The sequence below is a fragment of the Oncorhynchus mykiss genome, chromosome 2 (assembly GCF_057628025.1).
Source record: "Oncorhynchus mykiss isolate SJ-2025 chromosome 2, ASM5762802v1, whole genome shotgun sequence".
Classification (NCBI taxonomy): Eukaryota; Metazoa; Chordata; class Actinopteri; order Salmoniformes; family Salmonidae; genus Oncorhynchus; species Oncorhynchus mykiss.
In genome coordinates this window covers 185,001-212,500 of record NC_143023.1, presented here as the reverse complement: position 1 = coordinate 212,500, position 27,500 = coordinate 185,001, and the positions used below count along the sequence as shown (strand labels likewise).

General features: G+C 53.3%; 1 protein-coding gene across 3 annotated transcripts in view; it reads right to left on the bottom strand.

The window, feature by feature from the left end:
- Positions 1 to 27,500, bottom strand: part of LOC149984734 (intermembrane lipid transfer protein VPS13B-like) — a 283,030-nt gene that overhangs the window by 91,897 nt on the left and 163,633 nt on the right. For all 3 annotated transcript variants that reach the window (XM_090215719.1, XM_090215714.1, XM_090215713.1), the window contains exons 15-17: positions 23,021 to 23,217; positions 11,434 to 11,639; positions 10,392 to 10,759 (exon numbers count right to left, since the gene is read on the bottom strand). In XM_090215719.1, the coding sequence (XP_090071845.1) occupies positions 10,392 to 10,759; positions 11,434 to 11,639; positions 23,021 to 23,217 (771 nt within the window). The remainder of the gene's footprint in view (positions 1 to 10,391; positions 10,760 to 11,433; positions 11,640 to 23,020; positions 23,218 to 27,500) is intronic.

The window sequence follows — 27,500 nt, the reverse complement described above, 5'->3', positions numbered from 1 at the left end:
CGTCAGAGAGCTTCTCATGAACCAGTCCAACCTCAACACAACAGACCCCCAACGTCAGAGAGCTTCTCATGAACCAGTCCAACCTCAACACAGCAGACCCCAACGTCAGAGAGCTTCTCATGAACCAGTCCAACCTCAACACAGCAGACCCCCAACATCAGAGAGCTTCTCATGAACCAATCCAACCTCAACACAACAGACCCCCAACGTCAGAGAGCTTCTCATGAACCAATCCAACCTCAACACAACAGACCCCAACATCAGAGAGCTTCTCATGAACCAATCCAACCTCAACACAGCAAACCCCAACATCAGAGAGCTTCTCATGAACCAATCCAACCTCAACACAACAGACCCCAACATCAGAGAGCTTCTCATGAACCAATCCAACCTCAACACAACAGACCCCAACGTCAGAGAGCTTCTCATGAACCAGTCCAACCTCAACACAACAGACCCCCAACGTCAGAGAGCTTCTCGTGAACCAGTCCAACCTCAACACAGCAAACCCCAACATCAGAGAGCTTCTCATGAACCAATCCAACCTCAACACAGCAGACCCCAACGTCCCATTGAGACAGAGTGACCCCAGAGTGACCCCAGGGTGACTGTTAAAGGAGGCCAGCAGTAAAAAAAAAAGCTCAGAGTTTAACAGCCAAAAACACTGTTCTGCTGTTGCTATTGGAAACCGATGGGAAAGTTTTTACCTCATTAAACCTGGTGGACGGGACGTTTTTTCCCCATTCGGACGGGACAGCTGCTGGCACGAGTTCAAATCCATGCCCTCTTTATAGAGGAACGCCATCTGAGGCACCTTTCAACTTCGACGCGCTGACTTCTAAACTGCCAGACATCTTTAAGATGCCGTGCTAAGCCTTCTTTAAAGATCGGTATCGGTTAACAGAGACTCTTCATTAGGCTACACGATACAGCCATCTTCATCCTCTTATCGTCCTCTTCTCTCTCTCTCTATAAAAAAAACGTCTTTATGTGGACAAATATTACCTCCTGAGATATGTTGATAGTCAATAAAAACCTGCTTGTTATAAACAAGGTTTTTAAAAAGTGACAGCTCTCTCAGTCAGCCCCCGACGTCCCAGCAGACACCAGAATATCAATTTCTATAATCCGGTCACATACTACATTACTCCTCCTGCTGCCTGTACCCACATTAGTCCTGGTTACGTAGGCATATATGGGCCTCTCTATGTCACACAGATCTACGCTAGACGTGACAAACTAGAGACGGTAATTGTAGACGGGAGAGAAACTTCTAATCACGTGGAATTGGATCCTTGCCACGCAGAAGTTGGTGGTAAGACAATGGTTAAAAACCAGACAATAAAATAGATCAAGGAACAACGACGGTACCTAAAGCCCCCGTTTCCTGTACGGGGCCGTCAGAACCCTGGTACATCTGCTGGGAACAGAAACCTGATCTGTCTTTAACTAGCGATGGATCTATCTTCTCTACTCCGGGGGGGGGGGGGGGGGGGGGGGGGGGGGGGACAGAAACCTGATCTGTCTTTAACTAGCGATGGATCTATCTTCTCTACTCCGGGGTGGGGGGGGGGTAAAGACGAGCTGGATCATTCAAACAGGAACAGAAAAAAGCCCTGCTCCCTCGTGATTTCCTAAGTGCACATTTGGTGTTCTGTGAGAAAGTAGAGTGTGTAAATACTACTGTGTTTTACTGTGGCTAAACCCTAAAGCCACTTCCCTGGGGAGAGGATAGGGGGAGAGGATATGGAGAGAGGAAAGGGAGAGAGGATAGGGAGAGAGGGGGAGAGGATAGGGAGAGGATAGGGAGAGAGGATAGGGAGAGGATAGGGAGAGAGGGGGAGAGGATAGGGGGAGGATAGGGAGAGGATAGGGAGAGGATAGGGAGAGGATAGGGAGAGGATAGGGAGAGAGGATAGGGAGAGGATAGGGAGAGAGGATAGGGAGAGGATAGGGAGAGAGGGGGAGAGGATAGGGAGAGGAAAGGGAGAGAGGATAGGGAGAGAGGGGGAGAGGATAGGGAGAGAGGATAGGGAGAGGATAGGGAGAGAGGGGGAGAGGATAGGGAGAGGAAAGGGAGAGAGGATAGGGAGAGAGGGGGAGAGGATAGGGAGAGGATAGGGAGAGAGGGGGAGAAGGCTGGGTTTGGAGTTGGGGGGTAGGCCTGCCTGGGGTAAGTTGGTTTGAGGCTTGGGGGTGTAGGCCTGCCTGGGGTAAGTTGGTTTGAGGCTGGGGGGGTAAGCCTGCCTGGGGTAAGTTGGTTTGAGGCTGGGGGGTAGGCCTGCCTGGGGTAAGTTGGTTTGAGGCTGGGGCTGGTTGTGGGGCTGGGGATGGTTAAAATCTCCCTCCCTCCCAACCCCTGTCCCCTGGTCCAATAAGGATCTCATGGCCTGGTTCAATCAGATCCACACCTCTCTGATGTCTCCACACACCTGGCTGGCTGTGTAGAATCTACCAGACACACACCTCTCTGATGTCTCCACACACCTGGCTGGCTGTGTAGAATCTACCAGACCCACACCTGACTTGCTGTGTGGAATCTACCAGACCCACACCTGGCTGGCTGTGTGGAATCTACCAGACCCACACCTGGCTGACTGTGTGGAATCTACCAGACCCACACCTGGCTGGCTGTATGGAATCTACCAGACCCACACCTGGCTGACTGTGTGGAATCTACCAGACCCACACCTGGCTGACTGTGTAGAATCTACCAGACCCACACCTGGCTGACTGTGTGGAATCTACCAGACCCACACCTGACTGACTGGGTGGAATCTACCAGACCCACACCTGGGTGGCTGTGTGGAATCTACCAGACCCACACCTGGCTGACTGTGTGGAATCTACCAGACCCACACCTGGCTGACTGTGTGGAATCTACCAGACCCACACCTCTCTGTGGAAGCCCCAGACTCTCCTATCCTCCTCCTCCTCTTCTTCCACACCCCTACAAGACTCTCCTATCCTCCTCCTCTTCCTCCACGCCCCTACAAGACTCTCCTATCCTCCTCCTCCTCTTCTTCCACACCCCTACAAGACTCTCCTATCCTCCTCCTCCGCCTCTTCCTCCACACCCCTACAAGACTCTCCTATCCTCCTCCTCTTCCTCCACACCCCTACAAGACTCTCCTATCCTCCTCCTCTTCCTCCACACCCCTACAAGACTCTCCTATCCTCCTCCTCTTCCTCCACACCCCTACAAGACTCTCCTATCCTCCTCCTCTTCCTCCACACCCCTACAAGACTCTCCTATCCTCCTCCTCTTCCTCCACACCCCTACAAGACTCTCCTATCCTCCTCCTCCTCTTCTTCCACACCCCTACAAGACTCTCCTATCCTCCTCCTCTTCCTCCACACCCCTACAAGACTCTCCTATCCTCCTCCTCTTCCTCCACACCCCTACAAGACTCTCCTATCCTCCTCCTCTTCCTCCACACCCCTACAAGACTCTCCTATCCTCCTCCTCTTCCTCCACACCCCTACAAGACTCTCCTATCCTCCTCCTCTTCCTCCACACCCCTACAAGACTCTCCTATCCTCCTCCTCCTCTTCTTCCACACCCCTACAAGACTCTCCTATCCTCCTCCTCTTCCTCCACACCCCTACAAGACTCTCCTATCCTCCTCCTCTTCCTCCACACCCCTACAAGACTCTCCTATCCTCCTCCTCTTCCTCCACACCCCTACAAGACTCTCCTATCCTCCTCCTCTTCCTCCACACCCCTACAAGACTCTCCTATCCTCCTCCTCTTCCTCCACACCCCTACAAGACTCTCCTATCCTCCTCCTCTTCCTCCACACCCCTACAAGACTCTCCTATCCTCCTCCTCTTCCTCCACACCCCTACAAGACTCTCCTATCCTCCTCCTCTTCCTCCACACCCCTACAAGACTCTCCTATCCTCCTCCTTTTGCTTCCTCTCTCTCTCTTTCCCCCTGACTCACATTGATCTGCTGCTGGCACTAGGTCCAGTATGACACAGATTAGTCACAGCTGAGGACATCTACAGCGCACGCACACACACACGCGCGCACACACACACGCACACGCACACACACACACACAGACACACACACACAAAATCTCCCTGTCCTCAACTTGGCAGACCCCCTCACGGCTCAGTGTCCAGAACTACTCTACTGGAGCTGATAGGAGGCCGTTATTTATGAGGGAAGTAATCAGACGAAACAGGAAACATCCACACTGAGTTATAGATCATTATTTAATCCTGAGGGATCAGGCCAATCACATCTTACGCCACGATGAGTCAATGCTGCCCACGCTATGAGTCAACTACTAACCTAAAGGTCTGAATCAACCCACACCAGGCAGGTCCTTTACCTCACCTATCTACTAACCTAAAGGTCTGAATCAACCACACCAGGCTGGTCCTTCACCTCACCTATCTACTAACCTAAAGGTCTGAATCAACCCACACCAGGCAGGTCCTTTACCTCACCTATCTACTAACCTAAAGGTCTGAATCAACCCACACCAGGCAGGTCCTTTACCTCACCTATCTACTAACCTAAAGGTCTGAATCAACCACACCAGGCAGGTCCTTTACCTCACCTATCTACTAACCTAAAGGTCTGAATCAACCCACACCAGGCAGGTCCTTTACCTCACCTATCTAAAGGTCTGAATCAACCACACCAGGCAGGTCCTTTACCTCACCTATCTACTAACCTAAAGGTCTGAATCAACCCACACCAGGCAGGTCCTTTACCTCACCTATCTACTAACCTAAAGGTCTGAATCAACCCACACCAGGCAGGTCCTTTACCTCACCTATCTAAAGGTCTGAATCAACCACACCAGGCAGGTCCTTTACCTCACCTACCTACTAACCTAAAGGTCTGAATCAACCCACACCAGGCAGGTCCTTTACCTCACCTACCTACTAACCTAAAGGTCTGAATCAACCCACACCAGGCAGGTCCTTTACCTCACCTATCTACTAACCTAAAGGTCTGAATCAACCCACACCAGGGAGGTCCTTTACCTCACCTATCTACTAACCTAAAGGTCTGAATCAACCCACACCAGGCAGGTCCTTTACCTCACCTATCTACTAACCTAAAGGTCTGAATCAACCCACACCAGGCAGGTCCTTTACCTCACCTATCTACTAACCTAAAGGTCTGAATCAACCCACACCAGGCAGGTCCTTTACCTCACCTATCTACTAACCTAAAGGTCTGAATCAACCCACACCAGGCAGGTCCTTTACCTCACCTATCTACTAACCTAAAGGTCTGAATCAACCACACCAGGCAGGTCCTTTACCTCACCTATCTACTAACCTAAAGGTCTGAATCAACCCACACCAGGCAGGTCCTTTACCTCACCTATCTACTAACCGAAAGGTCTGAATCAACCCACACCAGGCAGGTCCTTTACCTCACCTACCTACTAACCTAAAGGTCTGAATCAACCCACACCAGGCAGGTCCTTTACCTCACCTATCTACTAACCTAAAGGTCTGAATCAACCCACACCAGGCAGGTCCTTTACCTCACCTATCTACTAACCTAAAGGTCTGAATCAACCCACACCAGGCAGGTCCTTTACCTCACCTATCTACTAACCTAAAGGTCTGAATCAACCCACACCAGGCAGGTCCTTTACCTCACCTATCTACTAACCTAAAGGTCTGAATCAACCCACACCAGGCAGGTCCTTTACCTCACCTATCTACTAACCTAAAGGTCTGAATCAACCCACACGAGGCAGGTCCTTTACCTCCCCTATCTACTAACCTAAAGGTCTGAATCAACCCACACCAGGCAGGTCCTTTACCTCACCTATCTACTAACCTAAAGGTCTGAATCAACCCACACCAGGCAGGTCCTTTACCTCACCTATCTACTAACCTAAAGGTCTGAATCAACCACACCAGGCAGGTCCTTTACCTCACCTATCTACTAACCTAAAGGTCTGAATCAACCCACACCAGGCAGGTCCTTTACCTCACCTATCTACTAACCTAAAGGTCTGAATCAACCCACCACAGGCAGGTCCTTTACCTCACCTATCTACTAACCTAAAGGTCTGAATCAACCCACACCAGGCAGGTCCTTTACCTCACCTATCTACTAACCTAAAGGTCTGAATCAACCCACACCAGGCAGGTCCTTTACCTCACCTATCTACACCAGGCAGGTAGAAACCCAGCAGATAAATGTGTATATAAATATATGTACCTTTATTTAACGAGGCAAGTCAGTTAAGAACAAATTCTTATTTACAATGACGGCCTACTCTGGGCAAATCCGGACGACACTGGGCCAATTGCGTGTACGCCCTATGGGACTCCCAATCACGGGCCAGGATGTGATCCAGCTTGGATTCTATAGCGACGCCTCCAGCACTGAGATGCAGTGTCTCAGACCTCTGAACCAGGGTGTCTCAGACCGCTGAACCAGGGTGTCTCAGACCTCTGAACCAGGGTGTCTCAGACCTCTGAACCAGGGTGTCTCAGACCTCTGAACCAGGGTGTCTCAGACCTCTGAACCAGGGTGTCTCTGACCTCTGAACCAGGGTGTCTCAGACCTCTGAACCAGGGTGTCTCATACCGCTGAACCAGGGTGTCTCTGACCGCTGAACCAGGGTGTCTCTGACCGCTGAACCAGGGTGTCTCAGACCTCTGAACCAGGGTTTTTTCTGACCTCTGAACTAGGGTGTCTCAGACCTCTGAACCAGGGTGTCTCAGACCTCTGAACCAGGGTTTTTTCTGACCTCTGAACTAGGGTGTCTCAGACCGCTGAACCAGGGTGTCTCAGACCGCTGAACCAGGGTTTTTTCTCACCTCTGAACTAGGGTGTCTCAGACCTCTGATCCAGGGTGTCTCAGACCTCTGAACCAGGGTGTCTCAGACCTCTGAACCAGGATGTCTCAGACCGCTGAACCAGGGTGTCTCAGACCTCTGAACCAGGGTGTCTCTGTAGAGATGCAGTGTCTCAGACCGCTGAACCAGGGTGTCTCAGACCGCTGAACCAGGGTGTCTCAGACCTCTGAACCAGGGTGTCTCAGACCTCTGAACCAGGGTGTCTCAGACCTCTGAACCAGGGTGTCTCAGACCTCTGAACCAGGGTGTCTCTGTAGAGATGCAGTGTCTCAGACATCTGAACCAGGGTGTCTCTGTAGAGATGCAGTGTCTCAGACCTCTGAACCAGGGTGTCTCAGACCTCTGAACCAGGGTGTTTCTGTAGAGATGCAGTGTCTCAGACCTCTGAACCAGGGTGTCTCAGACCTCTGAACCAGGGTGTCTCAGACCTCTGAACCAGGGTGTCTCTGTAGAGATGCAGTGTCTCAGACCTCTGAACCAGGGTGTCTCAGACCTCTGAACCAGGGTGTCTCAGACCTCTGAACCAGGGTGTCTCTGTAGAGATGCAGTGTCTCAGACTGCTGAATCACTCGGGAGCCCAAATAACACTAATCTTCTGAGGAGAGAAGTTGAACTCATCAGAATACCTCCCCTGAGTCTCCTGGGTCTTTTATATGAGTCAACACAGTCATGGCTGAGGCAGGGAGGAAGGTCAGGAAAGAGAGGGAGAGAGACAGAGACAGAGAGAAAGAGAGAGAGAGAGAGAGGGGGAGACAGAGACAGAGAGAGACAGAGGAAGACAGAGACAGAGACAGACAGAGAGAGACAGAGACAGACCGAGACAGACAGAGAGAGACAGAGACAGACAGAGAGAGACAGAGACAGAGAGAGAGAGAGAGAGAGAGAGGGGGAGACAGAGACAGAGAGAGACAGAGGAAGACAGAGACAGAGACAGACAGAGAGAGACAGAGACAGACCGAGACAGACAGAGAGAGACAGAGAGAGAGAGAGAGAGAGGGGGAGACAGAGACAGAGAGAGACAGAGGAAGACAGAGACAGAGACAGACAGAGAGAGACAGAGACAGACCGAGACAGACAGAGAAAGACAGAGACAGACAGAGAGAGACAGAGACAGAGAGAGAGAGAGATAGAGAGAGAGACAGAGACAGAGGAAGACAGAGACAGAGAGAGACAGAGAGAGACAGAGACAGAGAGAGACAGAGAGAGACAGAGACAGAGAGAGAGAGACAGAGAGAGACAGAGAGAGAGAACCAGGGCCAGATGATCTTGGTAGGTGTCATCACTCCAGTTTAACCATGTTTTCACGGGTGGACCTAGGGTACCAGGGGTAGCCTAGTGGTTAGAGCGTTGGACTAGTAACCGGAAGGTTGCGAGTTCAAACCCCCGAGCTGACAAGGTACAAATCTGTCGTTCTGCCCCTGAACAGGCAGTTAACCCACTGTTCCCAGGCCGTCATTGAAAATAAGAATTTGTTCTTAACTGACTTGCCTGGTTAAATAAAGGTAAAAAAAAAAAAAAAAAAAATAAAAAAACACAGCCTCTTGGCTACCAGACCAGAATACACCAGGCCAGATCAGGTCAGAACAGGCCTGATGGGGAACAGGGAGAGACCAGGGAGGGAGGTGCTGAGTCTGATCCAGGTCGCTGGATATTTGCTTAGTTGATCCAATAACCGGGGAGGCAGCTAGCTTTTATCACGTCTCAACGAGCTTCTAGAGACCTGGGTTTAATGGCTGAGATGGAGCAGCGGCAGAACCAGAACCTGGACACTACGGCTTTAATACAGAACCAGAACCTGGACTCTACGGCTTTAATACAGAACCAGGACACTACGGCTTTAATACAGAACCAGAACCAGAACCAGAACCTGGACACTACGGCTTTAATACAGCACCAGAACCAGAACCTGGACACTACGGCTTTAATACAGAACCAGAACCAGAACCTGGACTCTATGGCTTTAATACAGAACCAGAACCAGAACCAGGACACTACGGCTTTAATACAGAACCAGAACCAGAACCAGAACCTGGACACTACGGCTTTTAATACAGCACCAGAACCAGAACCAGAACCTGGACACTACGGCTTTAATACAGAACCAGAACCAGAACCTGGACACTACGGCGTTTAATACAGCACCAGAACCAGAACCAGAACACTACGGCTTTAATACAGAACCAGAACCAGAACCAGAACCTGGACACTACGGCTTTTAATACAGCACCAGAACCAGAACCTGGACACTACGGCTTTAATACAGCACCAGAACCAGAACCAGGACACTACGGCTTTAATACAGAACCAGAACCAGAACCAGGACACTACGGCTTTAATACAGCACCAGAACCAGAACCAGAACCAGGACACTACGGCTTTAATACAGCATCAGAACCAGAACCTGGACACTACGGCTTTAATACAGCACCAGAACCAGAACCAGAACCTGGACACTACGGCTTTAATACAGCACCAGAACCAGAACCAGAACCAGGACACTACGGCTTTAATACAGCACCAGAACCAGAACCAGAACCAGGACTCTACGGCTTTAATACAGCACCAGAACCAGAACCAGGACCTGGACACTACGGCTTTAATACAGAACCAGAACCAGAACCAGAACCTGGACATTACGGCTTTAATACAGCACCAGAACCAGAACCTGGACACTACGGCTTTAATACAGAACCAGAACCAGAACCAGGACACTACGGCTTTAATACAGCACCAGAACCAGAACCAGAACCTGGGCACTACGGCTTTAATACAGAACCAGAACCAGAACCAGAACCTGGACACTACGGCTTTAATACAGCACCAGAACCAGAACCAGAACCAGGACACTACGGCTTTAATACAGCACCAGAACCAGAACCAGAACCTGGACACTACGGTTTTAATACAGCACCAGAACCAGAACCAGAACCTGGACTCTACAGCTTTAATACAGCACCGAAACCAGAACCAAGACACTACTGATTTAATACAGCACCGAAACCAGAACCAGAACCTGGACACTACGGCTTTAATATAGCACCAGAACCAGAACCTGGACTCTACGGCTTTAATATAGCACCAGAACCAGAACACTACGGCAGGTAGCCTAGTGGTTAGAGGGGGGGGGGGGGCAGGTAGCCTAGTGGTTAGAGGGGGGGGGCAGGTAGCCTAGTGGTTAGAGGGGGGGGGGGCAGGTAGCCTAGTGGTTAGAGGGGGGGGGCAGGTAGCCTAGTGGTTAGAGGGGGGGGGGGGGGCAGGTAGCCTAGTGGTTAGAGGGGGGGCAGGTAGCCTAGTGGTTAGAGGGGGAGGCAGGTAGCCTAGTGGTTAGAGGGGGGAGGCAGGTAGCCTAGTGGTTAGAGGGGGTAGCCAGGAGGTGTAGGGCTGTATCCAGACTGATGGTGATGAACGTTAGGATTAGACTAACTCAGTATATACCAGTAGGCTCACCTGTTGCCAGCCCCGTAGGGCTGTATCCAGACTGATGGTGATGAATGTTAGGATTAGGATTAGACTGACTCAGTATATAACAGCAGTCTCACCTGTTGCCAGCCCCGTAGGGCCGTATCCAGACTGTGAACGGTGTTCTGGCTGATGTTGATGAAGACCGGGTCTACGAAGACGTTCCCGTCCAGGAGGACGTTGTTGGAGCAGCGTGTGACCGCAGCCTGACCCTGCAGTATGAACGGCTGCAGCAGGCAGAGCCAAGTCAAGTTCCGATACTCCAACAGTCTGCAGTCCAGCTCGGTGGAGAACTGGATCTCCTGGCAGAGCCGGGCGGCGCTGACGTTACCGCCACCGCTCCACTGGCGGAGGAACAGCCGCGGCTCCTGTGCCCCGATGACCAGGTACTCTTGCTCCTGGGGCAACTTCCTGTCCGGCAGGAAGGGGCGGAGTCGACGTGACGGCGCTGGAGACGGAATAGCCAGACGGACAGAGGAGATGTGAGTGAATCTACTATACAACTAAAGTGACAGTAGTATGAGAACGACTTCAGATGAAACACGAGAAAATAGCAACAACAAAAAAAGACCAAAAGTGATTTTCTGGAAAGTTCCACTTCGTGTGACGGTGTTACAGTACCTGTACCCAGCTGCTCCAGGCGGTGTTACAGTACCTGTACCCAGCTGCTCCAGGCGGTGCTACAGTTCCTGTACCCAGCTGATCCAGGCAGTGCTACAGTACCTGTACCCAGCTGCTCCAGGCGGTGTTACAGTACCTGTGCCCAGCTGCTCCAGGCGGTGCTACAGTTCCTGTACCCAGCTGATCCAGGCAGTGCTACAGTACCTGTACCCAGCTGCTCCAGGTGGTGCTACAGTACCTGTGCCCAGCTGCTCCAGGCGGTGTTACAGTTCCTGTACCCAGCTGATCCAGGCGGTGTTACAGTACCTGTCCCCAGCTGCTCCAGGCGGTATTACAGTACCTGTACCCAGCTGCTCCAGGCGGTATTACAGTACCTGTACCCAGCTGCACCAGGCGGTGTTACAGTACCTGTACCCTGCTGCTCCAGGCGGTGCTACAGTTCCTGTACCCAGCTGCTCCAGGTGGTGCTACAGTACCTGTGCCCAGGTGGTGCTACAGTACCTGTGCCCAGCTGCTCCAGGTGGTGGTAGAGGTGCAGCTGTATCTGTGCCAGGGTGAGAGACACGCCCAGGGAGGGCACGGACCAGGGGGCGAAGCAGGAGTCGACGCGGGTACAAGCTGCCAGCGCCGTGGGGGACACCAGCTGGTCACAGGGCAGAAGCTGGGACCCCGAGGAACCCTGCTGAGAACCTGACTCACTGTCAGAACTGTAAAGAGATACATAAAGAAATAATTAAAGTTTGACAGTTTATAAATCTGACTCACTGGGAGGGAGAGGAGAAAGACACTTCCAGTATGTTGTTACTTTATGTCTTCTGCCTCCCGGTCTGACCGAGGGAGAGAGGAGAACAGCACCTATTTCACTATAGTCAGTCCTGTATTCACCTCAGAACTATTCTCTAGAACACTCTCCTGCTCTAGAACACTCTCCTGCTCTAGAACACTACCCTGCTCTAGAACACTCTCCTGCTCTAGAACACCATCCTGCTCTAGAACACTCTCCTGCTCTAGAACACTCTCCTGCTCTAGAACACTCTCCTGCTCTAGAACACTCTCCTGCTCTAGAATACTCTCCTGCTCTAGAACACTCTCCTGCTCTAGAACACCATCCTGACTGACCTCCGGAGACAGCAGGTAAACATAGAAGGACACAGTAAGAGGTATAAAACCTTTAAGGTGAAGTCTCCATGGCAGTGACAGGTTTGGGCCGATACTTTGTGTTGATACCACCACTAACCCTGACATCTACAGAAACATAAGACTCCAGATTACAAAAAGATATAATTGAAATTCAAAAGAAGAGAAGAAAGTGTTCAGGAAGTGTATTGTCCTCCCCTCATCCTCCGCTACATCCTCCCCTCATCCTCCGCTACATCCTCCCCTACATCCTCCGCTACATCCTCCGCTACATCCTCCCCTCATCCTCCGCTACATCCTCCCCTACATCCTCCGCTACATCCTCCGCTACATCCTCCCCTCATCCTCCGCTACATCCTCCCCTCATCCTCCGCTACATCCTCCCCTACATCCTCCGCTACATCCTCCGCTACATCCTCCCCTCATCCTCCGCTACATCCTCCCCTACATCCTCCGCTACATCCTCCGCTACATCCTCCCCTGCATCCTCCACTACATCCTGCCTACATCCTCCCTACATCCTCCCCTACATCCTCCCCTGCATCCTCCGCTACATCCTCCCCTACATCCTCCCCTGTATCCTCCCCTACATCCTCCCCTGCATCCTCCCCTGCATCCTCCCCTACATACTTCCCTGCATCCTCCCCTACATCCTCCCCTACATCCTCTCCTGCATCCTCCCCTGAATCCTCCCCTACATCCTCCCCTGCATCCTCCCCTACATCCTCCCCTGCATCCTCCACTACATCCTCCCCTACATCCTCCCCTACATCCTCCCCTACATCCTCCCCTGCATCCTCCGCTACATCCTCCCCTACATCCTCCGCTACATCCTCCGCTACATCCTCCCCTGCATCCTCCACTACATCCTGCCTACATCCTCCCTACATCCTCCCTACATCCTCCCCTGCATCCTCCCTACATCCTCCCTACATCCTCCCCTGTAACCTCCCCTACATCCTCCCCTGCATCCTCCCCTGCATCCTCCCCTACATACTTCCCTGCATCCTCCCCTACATCCTCCCCTACATCCTCTCCTGCATCCTCCCCTGAATCCTCCCCTACATCCTCCCCTGCATCCTCCCCTACATCCTCCCCTGCATCCTCCACTACATCCTCCCCTACATCCTCCCCTACATCCTCCCCTACATCCTCCCCTGCATCCTCCCCTGCATCCTCCCCTACATACTTCCCTGCATCCTCCCCTACATCCTCCCCTACATCCTCCCCTGAATCCTCCCCTACATCCTCCCCTACATCCTCCCCTGCATCCTCCCCTGAATCCTCCCCTACATCCTCCCCTACATCCTCCCCTGCATCCTCCACTACATCCTCCCCTACATCCTCCCCTACATCCTCCCCTGCATCCTCCCCTGCATCCTCCCCTACATACTTCCCTGCATCCTCCCCTACATCCTCCCCTACATCCTCCCCTGAATCCTCCCCTACATCCTCCCCTGCATCCTCCCCTGAATCCTCCCCTACATCCTCCCCTACATCCTCCCCTACATCCTCCCCTGCATCCTCCCCTACATCCTCCCCTACATCCTCCCCTACATCCTCCCCTGCATCCTCCACTACATCCTCCCCTACATCCTCCCCTACATCCTCCCCTGCATCCTCCACTACATCCTCCCCTACATCCTCCCCTACATCCTCCCCTACATCCTCCCCTACATCCGGTCAGTTGTTTAGGTAAACTGTTTCTGCTGCTGTTGCCTGGAGACGGGCTGGGGGGACATTAACAAGGTGTCATGGAGGAGGACTGGGCTGGGGGGACATTAACAAGGTGTCATGGAGGAGGACTGGCTGGGCTGGAGGGACATTAACAAGGTGTCATGGAGGAGGACTGGCTGGGCTGGAGGGACATTAACAAGGTGTCATGGAGGAGGACTGGGCTGGAGGGACATTAACAAGGTGTCATGGAGGAGGACTGGCTGGGCTGGAGGGACATTAACAAGGTGTCATGGAGGAGGACTGGGCTGGGGGGACATTAACAAGGTGTCATGGAGGAGGACTGGCTGGGGGGACATTAACAAGGTGTCATGGAGGACGACTGGGCTGGAGGGACATTAACAAGGTGTCATGGAGGAGGACTGGCTGGAGGGACATTAACAAGGTGTCATGGAGGAGGACTGGCTGGGCTGGAGGGACATTAACAAGGTGTCATGGAGGAGGACTGGGCTGGAGGGACATTAACAAGGTGTCATGGGGGAGGACTGGCTGGGCTGGGGGGACATTAACAAGGTGTCATGGGGGAGGACTGGGCTGGAGGGACATTAACAAGGTGTAATGGGGGAGGACTGGCTGGGCTGGAGGGACATTAACAAGGTGTCATGGAGGAGGACTGGGCTGTAGGGACATTAACAAGGTGTCATGGAGGACGACTGGCTGGGCTGGGGGACATTAACAAGGTGTCATGGAGGAGGACTGGGCTGGAGGGACATTAACAAGGTGTCATGGGGGACGACTGGCTGGGCTGGGGGACATTAGCAAGGTGTCATGGAGGAGGACTGGCTGGGCTGGAGGGACATTAACAAGGTGTCATGGAGGACGACTGGCTGGGCTGGGGGACATTAGCAAGGTGTCATGGAGGAGGACTGGCTGGAGGGACATTAACAAGGTGTCATGGAGGAGGACTGGCTGGAGGGACATTAACAAGGTGTCATGGAGGAGGACTGGCTGGAGGGACATTAACAAGGTGTCATGGAGGAGGATTGGCTGGGCTGGAGGGACATTAACAAGGTGTCATGGAGGAGGACTGGGCTGGAGGGACATTAACAAGGTGTCATGGAGGAGGACTGGCTGGGCTGGAGGGACATTAACAAGGTGTCATGGAGGAGGACTGGGCTGGGGGGACATTAACAAGGTGTCATGGAGGAGGACTGGCTGGGGGGACATTAACAAGGTGTCATGGAGGACGACTGGGCTGGAGGGACATTAACAAGGTGTCATGGAGGAGGACTGGCTGGAGGGACATTAACAAGGTGTCATGGAGGAGGACTGGCTGGGCTGGAGGGACATTAACAAGGTGTCATGGAGGAGGACTGGGCTGGAGGGACATTAACAAGGTGTCATGGGGGAGGACTGGCTGGGCTGGGGGGACATTAACAAGGTGTCATGGGGGAGGACTGGGCTGGAGGGACATTAACAAGGTGTAATGGGGGAGGACTGGCTGGGCTGGAGGGACATTAACAAGGTGTCATGGAGGAGGACTGGGCTGTAGGGACATTAACAAGGTGTCATGGAGGACGACTGGCTGGGCTGGGGGACATTAACAAGGTGTCATGGAGGAGGACTGGGCTGGAGGGACATTAACAAGGTGTCATGGGGGACGACTGGCTGGGCTGGGGGACATTAGCAAGGTGTCATGGAGGAGGACTGGCTGGGCTGGAGGGACATTAACAAGGTGTCATGGAGGACGACTGGCTGGGCTGGGGGACATTAGCAAGGTGTCATGGAGGAGGACTGGCTGGAGGGACATTAACAAGGTGTCATGGAGGAGGACTGGCTGGAGGGACATTAACAAGGTGTCATGGAGGAGGACTGGCTGGAGGGACATTAACAAGGTGTCATGGAGGAGGATTGGCTGGGCTGGAGGGACATTAACAAGGTGTCATGGAGGAGGACTGGGCTGGAGGGACATTAACAAGGTGTCATGGAGGAGGACTGGCTGGGCTGGAGGGACATTAACAAGGTGTCATGGAGGAGGACTGGGCTGGGGGGACATTAACAAGGTGTCATGGAGGAGGACTGGCTGGGGGGACATTAACAAGGTGTCATGGAGGACGACTGGGCTGGAGGGACATTAACAAGGTGTCATGGAGGAGGACTGGCTGGAGGGACATTAACAAGGTGTCATGGAGGAGGACTGGCTGGGCTGGAGGGACATTAACAAGGTGTCATGGAGGAGGACTGGGCTGGAGGGACATTAACAAGGTGTCATGGGGGAGGACTGGCTGGGCTGGGGGGACATTAACAAGGTGTCATGGGGGAGGACTGGGCTGGAGGGACATTAACAAGGTGTCATGGGGGAGGACTGGCTGGGCTGGAGGGACATTAACAAGGTGTCATGGAGGAGGACTGGGCTGGAGGGACATTAACAAGGTGTCATGGAGGACGACTGGCTGGGCTGGGGGACATTAACAAGGTGTCATGGAGGAGGACTGGCTGGAGGGACATTAACAAGGTGTCATGGAGGACGACTGGCTGGGCTGGGGGACATTAGCAAGGTGTCATGGAGGAGGACTGGCTGGGCTGGAGGGACATTAACAAGGTGTCATGGAGGACGACTGGCTGGGCTGGGGGACATTAGCAAGGTGTCATGGAGGAGGACTGGCTGGAGGGACATTAACAAGGTGTCATGGAGGAGGACTGGCTGGAGGGACATTAACAAGGTGTCATGGAGGAGGACTGGCTGGAGGGACATTAACAAGGTGTCATGGAGGAGGACTGGCTGGGCTGGAGGGACATTAACAAGGTGTCATGGAGGAGGACTGGTTGGGCTGGAGGGACATTAACAAGGTGTCATGGAGGAGGACTGGCTGGAGGGACATTAACAAGGTGTCATGGAGGAGGACTGGGCTGGAGGGACATTAACAAGGTGTCATGGAGGAGGACTGGCTGGGCTGGAGGGACATTAACAAGGTGTCATGGAGGAGGACTGGCTGTAGGGACATTAACAAGGTGTCATGGAGGAGGACTGGCTGGGCTGGAGGGACATTAACAAGGTGTCATGGAGGAGGACTGGCTGGAGGGACATTAACAAGGTGTCATGGAGGAGGACTGGCTGGGCTGGAGGGACATTAACAAGGAGTCATGGAGGAGGACTGGCTGGGCTGGAGGGACATTAACAAGGTGTCATGGAGGAGGACTGGCTGGGCTGGAGGGATATTAACAAGGTGTCATGGAGGAGGACTGGGCTGGAGGGACATTAACAAGGTGTCATGGAGGAGGACTGGCTGGGCTGGAGGGACATTAACAAGGTGTCATGGAGGAGGACTGGCGGGGTGGACATTAACAAGGTGTCATGGAGGAGGACTGGCTGGAGGGACATTAACAAGGTGTCATGGAGGAGGACTGGCTGGAGGGACATTAACAAGGTGTCATGGAGGAGGACTGGGCTGGAGGGACATTAACAAGGTGTCATGGAGGAGTACTGGGCTGGAGGGACATTAACAAGGTGTCATGGAGGAGGACTGGCTGGAGGGACATTAACAAGGTGTCATGGAGGAGGACTGGGCTGGAGGGACATTAACAAGGTGTCATGGAGGAGTACTGGGCTGGAGGGACATTAACAAGGTGTCATGGAGGAGGACTAGCTGGAGGGACATTAACAAGGTGTCATGGAGGAGGACTGGCTGGGGGGACATTAACAAGGTGTCATGGAGGAGGACTGGGCTGGAGGGACATTAACAAGGTGTCATGGAGGAGGACTGGCTGGGCTGGAGGGACATTAACAAGGTGTCATGGAGGAGGACTGGCTGGGCTGGAGGGACATTAACAAGGTGTCATGGAGGAGGACTGGCTGGGGGGACATTAACAAGGTGTCATGGAGGAGGACTGGCTGGAGGGACATTAACAAGGTGTCATGGAGGAGGACTGGGCTGGAGGGACATTAACAAGGTGTCATGGAGGAGGACTGGGCTGGAGGGACATTAACAAGGTGTCATGGAGGAGGACTGGGCTGGAGGGACATTAACAGGGTGTCATGGCGGAGGACTGGGCTGGAGGGACATTAACAAGGTGTCATGGAGGAGGACTGGGCTGGAGGGACATTAACAAGGTGTCATGGAGGAGGACTGGGCTGGAGGGACATTAACAAGGTGTCATGGAGGAGGACTGGGCTGGAGGGACATTAACAGGGTGTCATGGGGGAGGACTGGGCTGGAGGGACATTAACAAGGTGTCATGGAGGAGGACTGGCTGGGCTGGAGGGACATTAACAAGGAGTCATGGAGGAGGACTGGCTGGGCTGGAGGGACATTAACAAGGTGTCATGGAAGAGGACTGGCTGGGCTGGAGGGACATTAACAAGGTGTCATGGAGGAGGACTGGGCTGGAGGGACATTAACAAGGTGTCATGGAGGAGGACTGGCTGGAGGGACATTAACAAGGTGTCATGGAGGAGGACTGGGCTGGAGGGACATTAACAAGGTGTCATGGAGGAGTACTGGGCTGGAGGGACATTAACAAGGTGTCATGGAGGAGGACTAGCTGGAGGGACATTAACAAGGTGTCATGGAGGAGGACTGGCTGGGCTGGAGGGACATTAACAAGGTGTCATGGAGGAGGACTGTGCTGGAGGGACATTAACAAGGTGTCATGGAGGAGGACTGGCTGGGCTGGAGGGACATTAACAAGGTGTCATGGAGGAGGACTGGCTGGGCTGGAGGGACATTAACAAGGTGTCATGGAGGAGGACTGGCTGGAGGGACATTAACAAGGTGTCATGGAGGAGGACTGGGCTGGAGGGACATTAACAAGGTGTCATGGAGGAGGACTGGCTGGGCTGGAGGGACATTAACAAGGTGTCATGGAGGAGGACTGGCTGGGGGGACATTAACAAGGTGTCATGGAGGAGGACTGGCTGGAGGGACATTAACAAGGTGTCATGGAGGAGGACTGGCTGGGCTGGAGGGACATTAACAAGGTGTCATGGAGGAGGACTGGCTGGGCTGGAGGGACATTAACAAGGTGTCATGGAGGAGGACTGGCTGGGCTGGAGGGACATTAACAAGGTGTCATGGAGGAGGACTGGCTGGGGGGACATTAACAAGGTGTCATGGAGGAGGACTGGCTGGAGGGACATTAACAAGGTGTCATGGAGGAGGACTGGGCTGGAGGGACATTAACAAGGTGTCATGGAGGAGGACTGGGCTGGAGGGACATTAACAAGGTGTCATGGAGGAGGACTGGGCTGGAGGGACATTAACAGGGTGTCATGGGGGAGGACTGGGCTGGAGGGACATTAACAAGGTGTCATGGAGGAGGACTGGCTGGGCTGGAGGGACATTAACAAGGAGTCATGGAGGAGGACTGGCTGGGCTGGAGGGACATTAACAAGGTGTCATGGAAGAGGACTGGCTGGGCTGGAGGGACATTAACAAGGTGTCATGGAGGAGGACTGGGCTGGAGGGACATTAACAAGGTGTCATGGAGGAGGACTGGGCTGGAGGGACATTAACAAGGTGTCATGGAGGAGGACTGGGCTGGAGGGACATTAACAGGGTGTCATGGGGGAGGACTGGGCTGGAGGGACATTAACAAGGTGTCATGGAGGAGGACTGGCTGGGCTGGAGGGACATTAACAAGGAGTCATGGAGGAGGACTGGCTGGGCTGGAGGGACATTAACAAGGTGTCATGGAAGAGGACTGGCTGGGCTGGAGGGACATTAACAAGGTGTCATGGAGGAGGACTGGGCTGGAGGGACATTAACAAGGTGTCATGGAGGAGGACTGGCTGGGCTGGAGGGACATTAACAAGGTGTCATGGAGGAGGACTGGCGGGGTGGACATTAACAAGGTGTCATGGAGGAGGACTGGCTGGAGGGACATTAACAAGGTGTCATGGAGGAGGACTGGCTGGAGGGACATTAACAAGGTGTCATGGAGGAGTACTGGGCTGGAGGGACATTAACAAGGTGTCATGGAGGAGGACTGGCTGGAGGGACATTAACAAGGTGTCATGGAGGAGGACTGGGCTGGAGGGACATTAACAAGGTGTCATGGAGGAGTACTGGGCTGGAGGGACATTAACAAGGTGTCATGGAGGAGGACTAGCTGGAGGGACATTAACAAGGTGTCATGGAGGAGGACTGGCTGGGCTGGAGGGACATTAACAAGGTGTCATGGAGGAGGACTGTGCTGGAGGGACATTAACAAGGTGTCATGGAGGAGGACTGGCTGGGCTGGAGGGACATTAACAAGGTGTCATGGAGGAGGACTGGCTGGGCTGGAGGGACATTAACAAGGTGTCATGGAGGAGGACTGGCTGGAGGGACATTAACAAGGTGTCATGGAGGAGGACTGGGCTGGAGGGACATTAACAAGGTGTCATGGAGGAGGACTGGCTGGGCTGGAGGGACATTAACAAGGTGTCATGGAGGAGGACTGGCTGGGGGGACATTAACAAGGTGTCATGGAGGAGGACTGGCTGGAGGGACATTAACAAGGTGTCATGGAGGAGGACTGGCTGGGCTGGAGGGACATTAACAAGGTGTCATGGAGGAGGACTGGCTGGGCTGGAGGGACATTAACAAGGTGTCATGGAGGAGGACTGGCTGGGCTGGAGGGACATTAACAAGGTGTCATGGAGGAGGACTGTGCTGGAGGGACATTAACAAGGTGTCATGGAGGAGGACTGGCTGGGCTGGAGGGACATTAACAAGGTGTCATGGAGGAGGACTGGCTGGGCTGGAGGGACATTAACAAGGTGTCATGGAGGAGGACTGGCTGGAGGGACATTAACAAGGTGTAATGGAGGAGGACTGGGCTGGAGGGACATTAACAAGGTGTCATGGAGGAGGACTGGCTGGGCTGGAGGGACATTAACAAGGTGTCATGGAGGAGGACTGGCTGGGGGGACATTAACAAGGTGTCATGGAGGAGGACTGGCTGGAGGGACATTAACAAGGTGTCATGGAGGAGGACTGGCTGGGCTGGAGGGACATTAACAAGGTGTCATGGAGGAGGACTGGCTGGGCTGGAGGGACATTAACAAGGTGTCATGGAGGAGGACTGGCTGGGGGGACATTAACAAGGTGTCATGGAGGAGGACTGGCTGGAGGGACATTAACAAGGTGTCATGGAGGAGGACTGGGCTGGAGGGACATTAACAAGGTGTCATGGAGGAGGACTGGCTGGAGGGACATTAACAAGGTGTCATGGAGGAGGACTGGGCTGGAGGGACATTAACAAGGTGTCATGGAGGAGGACTGGCTGGGCTGGAGGGACATTAACAAGGTGTCATGGAGGAGGACTGGCTGGGGGGACATTAACAAGGTGTCATGGAGGAGGACTGGCTGGAGGGACATTAACAAGGTGTCATGGAGGAGGACTGGCTGGGCTGGAGGGACATTAACAAGGTGTCATGGAGGAGGACTGGCTGGGCTGGAGGGACATTAACAAGGTGTCATGGAGGAGGACTGGCTGGGCTGGAGGGACATTAACAAGGTGTCATGGAGGAGGACTGGCTGGGGGGACATTAACAAGGTGTCATGGAGGAGGACTGGCTGGAGGGACATTAACAAGGTGTCATGGAGGAGGACTGGGCTGGAGGGACATTAACAAGGTGTCATGGAGGAGGACTGGGCTGGAGGGACATTAACAAGGTGTCATGGAGGAGGACTGGGCTGGAGGGACATTAACAGGGTGTCATGGGGGAGGACTGGGCTGGAGGGACATTAACAAGGTGTCATGGAGGAGGACTGGGCTGGAGGGACATTAACAAGGTGTCATGGAGGAGGACTGGAGGGACATTAACAGGGTGTCATGGGGGAGGACTGGGCTGGAGGGACATTAACAAGGTGTCATGGAGGAGGACTGGGCTGGAGGGACATTAACAGGGTGTCATGGGGGAGGACTGGGCTGGAGGGACATTAACAGGGTGTCATGGGGGAGGACTGGGCTGGAGGGACATTAACAAGGTGTCATGGAGGAGGACTGGGCTGGGCTGGAGGGACATTAACAAGGTGTCATGGAGGAGGACTGGCTGTAGGGACATTAACAAGGTGTCATGGAGGAGGACTGGCTGTAGGGACATTACCAGGGAGTCCCAAATAGCTCACTATTCCCTACGTAGTGCACTACTTTTGACCAGGGTCCGTAGTACACAGGGAATAAGCTGTCAATTGGGACACACATGGACAATAAAGGAAATGTACTGGAGACTGTAATGAAATGCACATGTATATTTGGCTTTTCACTGAGTTGCTGTTTTCTGTTGTTCTCCTCTCTTCATGCCATGTTTTCTTATTCCTCCCATTCTTCTTCTCAGGAGCCCTTAAACCCACACAGAACGTAGGCTTGGCAGTTAGCTGACATAGAAAGGCCCTAAACCCAGGGAGGCAGAGAGAGAGAGAGAGAGAGAGAGAGAGAGAGAGGGAGAGAGAGAGACACCGCCTCAGTCCTCTCCTCCTGCTACTACCCTCTTCCCCCTCCTGCCTCTCTCCTCAGCCCTCCCTCCTACCTCATCTCCCATCCTCCCTCCCTCCTCTATCCCCCCTGCCTCCATCCTCTATCCCCCCTGCCTCCCTCCTCCCTCCCTCCTCCCTCCCCTCAAGGAAAGCAGGAAGGGATCTGTTTGGCCCTGACAGCCACTTGGTGTGCTGGGAAATGTCAATAGGTTGATCTGAACCTGGGCCAGGTCCACTGCCTCCCCCACCTTCCCTCCCTCCCTCCCTCCCACTTTCCCCCCTTCCCTCCCACTGCCTCCCCCACCTTCCTTCCCTCCCTCCCACTGCCTCCCCCACCTTCCCTCCCTCCCTCCCTCCTTCCCACCTTCCCTCCCTCCCGCCTTCCCTCCCACTGCCTCCCCCACCTTCCCTCCATCCCTCCTTTCCTCCCTCCCTCCCTCCTTCCCTCCCTCCCACCTTCGCTCCCACTGCCTCCCCCACCTTCCCTCCCTCCCTCCCACTGCCTCCCCCACCTTCCCTCCCTCCCACCTTCCCTCCCTTCCCTCCTTCCCTCCCACCTTCCTTCCCTCCCTCCGAGGCTTTTGTGCTCAGAGATGCTCATCGTTCTGCACTGTACTGGCTCACTGAACCACACACACACACACACACACACACACACACACACACACACACACACACACACACACACACACACACACACACACACACACACACACACACACACACACACACACACAAAGATACACACACACAGATACACACACACAAACACCGTAGAATCAGGTGTGTGAAGAGTGTGTTAATCGTCTCCTCACCTCTGTTCGTCTCCTCCGTCTGGGTTATTGTTGAGGACGATCCTCCACAGGTCAGAGGTCACCAGATCCTTCTGCTCATTGGTCAGCGTCAGGCTGGGCAGGGTCAGCTCGCAGGCGCTACTCTCTGATAGGCTGAACTCTCGGTAGGGGACGAAGGCATGCTGGAGCTCGTCCCAATACTCCAGGCTGCACGGCACCTGCAGAACAAGAACCCCCCAGACAACTAAAATCTCACGACCTCTATTATTTAATCAGAACTAATGGCTGTTGACCTGACGAGCTGCTTCCTGCTGAGGAGAGGAGCTGGGAGGAGGAGGTGGGAGGAGAGGAGAGCTGGGAGGAGGAGGTGGGAGGAGAGGAGAGCTGGGAGGAGGTGGGAGGAGAGGAGGTGGGAGGAGGTGGGAGGGGAGGAGAGGTGGGAGGAGAGGAGGTGGGAGGAGAGGAGAGGTGGGAGGAAGTGGGAGGAGAGGAGAGCTGGGAGGAGAGGAGAGGTGGGAGGAGAGAGACCGCCTCACCTAACCCTAGCTGATGGGATTCACCCTGACGTCCTTTACATTGGGACCTTATGACCTGTCGTTCTCCGACACGCCACCCTACACGTTCTAGAATGACGTTCTCCGGCACGCCACCCTACACGTTCTAGAACGACGTTCTCCGACACGCCGCCCTAACCGTTCTAGAACGACGTTCTCCGACACGCTGCCCTAACCGTTCTAGAGCGACGTTCTCCGAGACGCCGCCCTAACCGTTCTAGAACGACGTTCTCCGAGACGCCGCCCTAACCGTTCTAGAACGACGACACCCTAACCGTTATAGAACGACGTTCCCCCAAGACGCCGCCCTAACCGTTCTAGAACGACGTTCCCCCCAGACGCCGCCCTAACCGTTCTAGAACGACGTTCTCCGACACGCTGCCCTAACCGTTCTAGAACGACGTTCCCCCGAGACGCCGCCCTAACCGTTCTAGAACGACGTTCTCCGACAACACCGCCCTAACCGTTCTAGAACGACGTTCTCCGAGACGCTGCCCTAACCGTTCTAGAACGACGTTCCCCCGAGACGCCGCCCTAACCGTTCTAGAACGACGTTCTCCGACAACACCGCCCTAAACGTTCTAGAACGACGTTCTCCGAGACGCCGCCCTAACCGTTCTAGAACGACGCCACCCTAACCGTTCTAGAACGACGTTCCTGCGAGACGCCGCCCTAACCGTTCTAGAACGACGTTCTCCGACAACACCGCCCTAACCGTTCTAGAACGACGTTCTCCGAGACGCCTCCCTAACCGTTCTAGAACGACGTTCTCCCGAGACGCCTCCCTAACCGTTCTAGAACGACGTTCTCCGACAACACCGCCCTAACCGTTCTAGAACGACGTTCTCCCGAGACGCCTCCCTAACCGTTCTAGAACGACGTTCTCCGACAACACCGCCCTAACCGTTCTAGAACGACGTTCTCCGACAACACCGCCCTAACCGTTCTAGAACGACGTTCTCCGACAACACCGCCCTAACCGTTCTAGAACGACGTTCTCCGACAACACCGCCCTAACCGTTCTAGAAATACTACGCCTTTGTCCCAAACGACACCCTATTCCCTACGTAGTACACTGCACAGAGCTACCAGAAGCCAAAGTAGTGCACTTATCACGCCCTGACCTTAGTATTCTTGGTTTTATTTATTGTTTTGGTTAGGTCAGGGTGTGACATGGGTGATGTATGTGTTTTTGTACTGTCTAGGGGTTTTGGAGGTTTATGGGTTCGTTTACTATCTAGGTGTTTATGTAAGTCTCTGGTTGCCTAGATTGGTTCTCAATCAGAGGCAGGTGTTTATCGTTGTCTCTGATCGGGAACCATATTTAGGTAGCCATATTCCTTGGGTATTTGGTGGGTTATTGTCTATGTCTAGTTGCCTGTGTCTGCACTAGTGTTATATAGCTTCACGTTCGGGTTTGTTGTTCTTCGTCTTCATTAAAACGTACGTATTCACATCACGCCTTGGTCTCCTCCGTACGACCAACGTGACAGCACGACATAGGAGACAGGTTGCCGCTAGGTGACGAGGTGTGTGTGTGAAAAAAGGAGGATTCAGAGATCGTATTAGTGATGTGTGTAACGTTAAACTGCTCAGAGGGACTGAAGTCTTGCTGCGTGAGGTCAGGTGTGTGATCTGATTCGCCACATGGGCAGGACTGAAGTCTTGCTGCGTGAGGTCAGGTGTGTGATCTGATTTGCCACATGGGCAGGACTGAAGTCTTGCTGCGTGAGGTCAGGTGTGTGGTCTGATTCGCCACATGGGCAGGCCCGTGTTGTTTCACTGCATTAGGTGGGGCCAACGCCCAGCTGGGTTAGTGCTGACCCGTCTCACGCTACGATAATAGTTAGGTAAGCCGTCCGGACCACTTCTCTCTCTGAAGTCACCACACGAGTCACCACACGGCACCGAGTCCAGTTACGACCCTGAAAGGTCCATCGTTCTGCTAATGACAAGGTGAATTAGGAGGGTTCAACAGAGGAACACAGGGCTGAGTTAACAGAGGAACAGAGGAACACAGGGCTGAGTTAACAGAGGAACACAGGGCTGAGTTAACAGAGGAACACAGGGCTGAGTTAACAGAGGAACAGAGGAACACAGGGCTGAGTTAACAGAGGAACAGAGGAACACAGGGCTGAGTTAACAGAGGAACACAGGGCTGAGTTAACAGAGGAACACAGGGCTGAGTTAACAGAGGAACACAGGGCTGAGTTAACAGAGGAACACAGGGCTGAGTTAACAGAGGAACACAGGGCTGAGTTAACAGAGGAACAGAGGAACACAGGGCTGAGTTAACAGAGGAACAGAGGAACACAGGGCTGAGTTAACAGAGGAACACAGGGCTGAGTTAACAGAGGAACACAGGGCTGAGTTAACAGAGGAACACAGGGCTGAGTTAACAGAGGAACAGAGGAACACAGGGCTGAGTTGACAGAGGAGCAGAGGAACACAGGGCTGAGTTAACAGAGGAACAGAGGAACACAGGGCTGAGTTAACAGAGGAACAGAGGAACACAGGGCTGAGTTAACAGAGGAACACAGGGCTGAGTTAACAGAGGAACACAGGGCTGAGTTAACAGAGGAACACAGGGCTGAGTTAACAGAGGAACAGAGGAACACAGGGCTGAGTTAACAGAGGAACACAGGGCTGAGTTAACAGAGGAACACAGGGCTGAGTTAACAGAGGAACACAGGGCTTAGTTAACAGAGGAACACAGGGCTGAATTAACAGAGGAACACAGGGCTGAGTTAACAGAGGAACACAGGGCTTAGTTAACAGAGGAACACAGGGCTGAGTTAACAGAGGAACAGAGGGTCGAGTTAACAGAGGAACAGGGGTAATATAGGGGTAATACAGGGGTAATGTAGGGGTAATACAGGAGTAATATAGTGGTAATACAAGGGTAATGTAGGGGTAATACAGGAGTAATATAGTGGTAATACAAGGGTAATGTAGGGGTAATACAGGGGTAATATAGTGGTAATACAAGGGTAATGTAGGGGTAATACAGTGGTAATACAGGAGTAATATAGTGGTAATACAAGGGTAATGTAGGGGTAATACAGGGGTAATATAGTGGTAATACAAGGGTAATGTAGGGGTAATACAGGAGTAATATAGTGGTAATACAAGGGTAATGTAGGGGTAATACAGGGGTAATATAGTGGTAATACAAGGGTAATGTAGGGGTAATACAGTGGTAATACAGGGGCAATATAGAGGTAATACAGAGGTAATTTAGGGGTAATACAGGGTATGTTTGTTGTAACCAGGGTAATGTCGGGGACGTGTGTTGTAACCAGGGTAACGACTGCAGGACTGCCACTAACACTGTTCTGCTGGTGACTTAAGGCCCTGGTGCTACCACACTGAGATGAGGGCAGGGAACACACCCACACACACCCACCCACCCAGACCCCAGGGGGGGGGGGGGGGGGGGTCAGGACACCAGGAAAGGGGATTGAAGAAGTGTTTTGAAGTGTTTTGAAGTGTTTCGTGAGACCAAACCCCAACAGTCTGTTCTAATATCTCCTTTACCTCCTGGACACACAGCCGCGAGCTGCCCAGTGACGCAAGCCTACCAGACGAGCTAAATGCCTTTTATGCTCGCTTCGAGGCAAGCAATACTGAAGCATGCAAGAGAGCACCAGCTGTTCTGGTTGACTGTGTGATAACGCTCTCGGTAGCCGATGTCAACAAAACCTTTAAACAGGTCAACATTCACAAAGCCGCGGGGCCAGATGGATTTCCAGGACGTGAACTCAGAGCATGTGCTGACCAACTGGCAGGTGTCTTCACTGACATGTTCAACCTCTCCCTGACTGAGTCTGTAATACCAACATGCTTCAAGCAGACCACCATAGTCCCTATGCCCAAGAACATTAAGGTAATCTGCCTAAATGACTACCGCCCCGTAGCACTCACGTCATGAGTCATGAAGTGCTTTG